This window comes from Nicotiana attenuata, chromosome 12 (assembly GCF_001879085.1).
Source record: "Nicotiana attenuata strain UT chromosome 12, NIATTr2, whole genome shotgun sequence".
Lineage (NCBI taxonomy): Eukaryota > Viridiplantae > Streptophyta > Magnoliopsida > Solanales > Solanaceae > Nicotiana > Nicotiana attenuata.
Window position 1 is genome coordinate 1,214,029 of NC_032000.1, and position 4,347 is coordinate 1,218,375.

At 37.8% G+C, this 4,347-nt stretch overlaps 1 protein-coding gene across 1 annotated transcript; it reads left to right on the top strand.

Annotated features, from left to right (window-relative positions):
• On the top strand, positions 1,287–3,200 carry LOC109235799 (pentatricopeptide repeat-containing protein At3g50420). The gene has a single exon (XM_019402053.1). It carries the CDS (start codon positions 1,287–1,289, stop codon positions 3,198–3,200), a length of 1,914 nt encoding a protein of 637 aa, XP_019257598.1.

Sequence of the window (4,347 nt, forward strand, 5' to 3'; positions counted from 1 at the left end):
GTATTGAGCGTGCCCTTACTCCCCTCGGCTGCACAACATACGATCTGTCCGCCATGGTCGACGGGTATGCTCCCAAACAAACGTAAGGATCAGAGCACAACAAAGCTCGACCTCACTCGAATTAAGTTAAAGGGTCAAGTGCCTTCGCCAAGAGATAGTCGACCTCCCTATCCGAGTTTCTCAAACTATCGTCGATGAAATCCACTCATCGAGATCGGCCAAGGCACGACCTCAATAAGCGGAGGGACTAACTGTATGGGTCAGAATCCGACCCCACGATAATTAACGAAGGTAATCCCGTCTTAAGCTAACTCATGATTGATTAGTGGTATGACCACTCAGAATTAACGGTGTCCAACCCTTATCTGATTCGATCAACAAGGCCACGGCCCGTCCGTCATCATGAAGGCGAAACCCCAACGTGGTCACGGCCACTTATTGCCAGCTCACGAAGCTCACAGCTATAAATACCAAGAGAGGAAGCCCTAGTAAGGGGGGGCTTCTTCCTGACTGTGGAGGAGAGAGAGAGAAAGATATAACGAGACACATATTATGGGAAAGGGGAACATCATTGTAAGGGGCTGAACCTCTTCATGGGAGGCAGACCAAATCAACACTATCAATAAAGGCTTTTAATGTTTCTCCTCTTAACTCTGAGTATTTATTTTCGTTTCCTTCCTTTGGTCCAATGGATTATTACGGTTTGCTATGATTTTTCCGTGATTTATTTATATTGTTTTATACTCATAAAGTATGTGATAACTTTTGAGCAAACAATGACCATAGAAGCTTGACCAAATATGCTGTAATACTCTTTGATTTAGTTTTATATTCTCAAGTTGGATAAAAGAAAATAATTGCGCCAGATTTAAAATTTGTATAAAATTAAACTAGAATGAACCTTTAAGACATTGTACATTTCTAAGGATTACAAATTTAGATTAGATTTGTTCACTTTGGTGACAGTAAGAGTCCCAGACGGACAGTATGCCACAAGGAAATGTTGGATAGTTCAATCTCATAATCCCTACTCCAAATTGCTTCAATGGAGTGACGAGAGCTACCAACTTATGCCACCATTGAACTTGAATGAGGCCTCTTCTATTGCAGCACTTCTCCTCAATAAGTGCGCCTCTATAACATCAGCAACCAAAGCACGCCAACTCCATGCCCTCATCCTCACTTCTATACCCGCCACCTCAAAATCTCCTTATGTCTTCAACAACATTCTCTCCATGTATGCCCGATGTGAGTCCATCCAAGACTCACATATCCTGTTCGACAAAATGCCTGACAGAAACATCGTCTCTTTCAACGCCCTCATTTCTGCCTATTCTCGAAAACCCCATCTTGCCCATTTGGCTTTCCGTCTATTTGCTGAATTGCAAAGTGAGAACCTAAGGCCAAATGGGTTAACTTTTACGAGCCTTTTACATGCATGTTCAGGCCTCAAGAATCAGGTACTAGGTTCTGTGCTTCATTCCCAATGTATAAAGTTTGGATTTTTGTATGATGTGTGTGTTCAAACCTCTATACTTGGGATGTACTCAAGTTGTGGCTTCCTGGATTGTGCTGAGAAAGTTTTTTGCTCCATGCAAGATAAAGATTCTGTGGCTTGGAATACCATATTTTTTGGATATTTGGAAAATGGTAGGACCATGGAAGGCCTTCAGCTATTTGACAGCATGTTGACTGCTCGAGTTAATCTGACAAATTTCACTTATACAACGCTGTTGAGTGCTTGTAGCAGGTTGAGAGATGGTCTTGCAGGGGAAGCAACTCATGGTAAAGTAATTGTTTCCGGGATTGCACCAGATTTGCCCTTGTACAATGCGCTGCTCGACATGTATTCTAGTTGTGGTGATAATGAAGCAGCTTTGAAAGTCTTCGGAAAAATAAAGAAACCAGATCTGGTATCTTGGTATTCAATGATTTCTGGATATGCAAACAATGGAGATGGAGAGATGGCAATGGCTATGTTTGTCCAATTTCGGCAATCATCCCTTTTCACACCTGACGAGTATACATTTGCAGCTGCAATTTCTGCTACAAGAGCATTTCCAGCAGCTGATTATGGGAAACCACTCCACGGCCAAGTTGAGAAGGTGGGGCTCGGTCAAAGTGTATACATTGCAAGCACACTGATATTGATGTACTTTTACTATGGGGAAGTTGAGTCTGCTCAAAGGATTTTCATTAGCATCCTGGAGAAGGATGTTGTCCTGTGGACTGAGATGATTGCTGGACATTGTAGGAATGGTAATGCTGAGAGCTCTATTAGGTTTTTCCATGGAATGTTACAGGAAGACCACAAGGTTGATGAATTTACTCTTAGCAGTGCCTTAAGCGTGTGTGCTGAAGCGGCAAGTATGAAGCAGGGTGAAATGATTCATTCCCTGGCTATCAAAACAGGCTATATAGCTGAGATGACCGTTTGTGGGAGTTTGGTTGATATGTATGCTAAAATAGGAAACCTTGCAGCTGCAGAGCTTACGTTTTCCTGTGTAACCACGCCTAATCTAAAATGCTGGAACTCAATTCTCGGAGGATATGGTTACCATGGGAAGGCAGAGGATGCATTTAAGGTGTTCAATGATATTTTACAACATGGCCTAAAACCAGATCCTGTAACATTTATCTCTCTGCTTGCGGCCTGTAGCCACGGTGGATTGGTCAACGAGGGTATATTCTTCTGGAATTACATGAAAGGTATTGGTTTAGAACCAAGCCTTAAGCATTATTCTTGCATGATCACTTTGTTGAGTCGAGCTGGATTTCTAGAGGAGGCTGAGAATGTTATAATGGAATCACCTTTTGGTGATGAATGTCTTCAACTATGGAAAATCTTACTGAGTTCTTGCGTAAGTAAAGGAAACCGGAGCATAGGTATACGTGTCGCAAAGCAGGTTTTGAGGATGGATGCAGAAGACAGTGCATCAAATGTATTGTTGTCAAACTTTTTTGCTTCAACTGGTAGGTGGGGTGGTGTTTCAGATATCAGGAGAAAGATAAGGGAATTGATGTTGGAAAAAGATCCTGGTCTGAGCTGGTTAGAGCTTATAAACGATATCCATGTGTTCTCTTCTAGTGATCATTCACATCCACAGTATGATGAAATAAGAGCTGAGTTGCCTAGATTGCAAGGAAACTTAACACAGTCAGAAGCAGATCAATTCATGCTAGATGCAGTGGCTGTGTAAGTACAATCTAACTAGAATCAGAATAACAGCTCATTTTCAGCTAACCTCTTCTCCAACATGATACCTAGAATATATTTTTGTCTTAACAGTTTGCACGCTTTTCGCTTCAAATGACACAAACGGTTAATTTAAAAAATAGACGATTGTTGTTTTATTTAAAAAGATTATATAGATATGTATTTACTAATACAGAATAACTTTTGAATCTCTGTAAGAGAAGGGGGCAAAATTATTCAATTAGAGTGTTCTTATACATTGGAGTTGCTGTTTCGCGTTTTAAAATCAATCTATCAACTGGAACCTAATATAAACTAGTGGGACCAATGTTTTAAAAGGCGGGGGCGTGAGGCGAGGCGTTTTACCTCTGACGAGGCGAGGCGTAAGCCCTGAGACATGGGGCGTAAGTCCCACGGATCTTTAAATTTACTAATTTCAAGATAATATAAAATAAGAAATGATTATAAAAATTACATTAAAATCACAAAATTATAACAAATAATCTATTTAAAATATTCATAAATTATAATTCAACTATGAATAATACAAAAAGTATGACATATATCAAATATTCAAATTAGCTGCAACGTCGTTACAACTCAAACATCAAAAGTAATGTATTCGCTGTGAAATCGTATATGAATCACTTAAGGAGTAATGAATTTTGAAAGAATTTCGATATTATAATTTGATATTTTTTAAATGCTCCTTTTATTTAATAATATGCTTTCTATTTGAAAGAGAATTTATATAAAAAGATAATTCACAATTTAAATATGATTCTCTTGCATCATTTATTTTTAAGTTTCAACAAGTTAATAAAGTGGAACATAATTCACCATACTATATCATGATAACTAATTATTTGTAAATAGTTACTAGCAAATATTGTGCTATTAAATTAATAAGTATTGTATCTCGTAAACATGAAAAACAATATTTAGGAAAATAATTATAAAAAAAATTATGGACTAATATAAAGTTAATAAATAAGTACTTTTAAATGAAAGATTTATTTAGAATTTACTATCATAGCAATCTTAGTCTATAACGTGCAATATTTTTTCTTTTTATTATGACATAAAATACTCTCAACTTAATGATTTATGATTAAGAAAAAAGTAATTTTAAATACTTAATGATTTGTTAA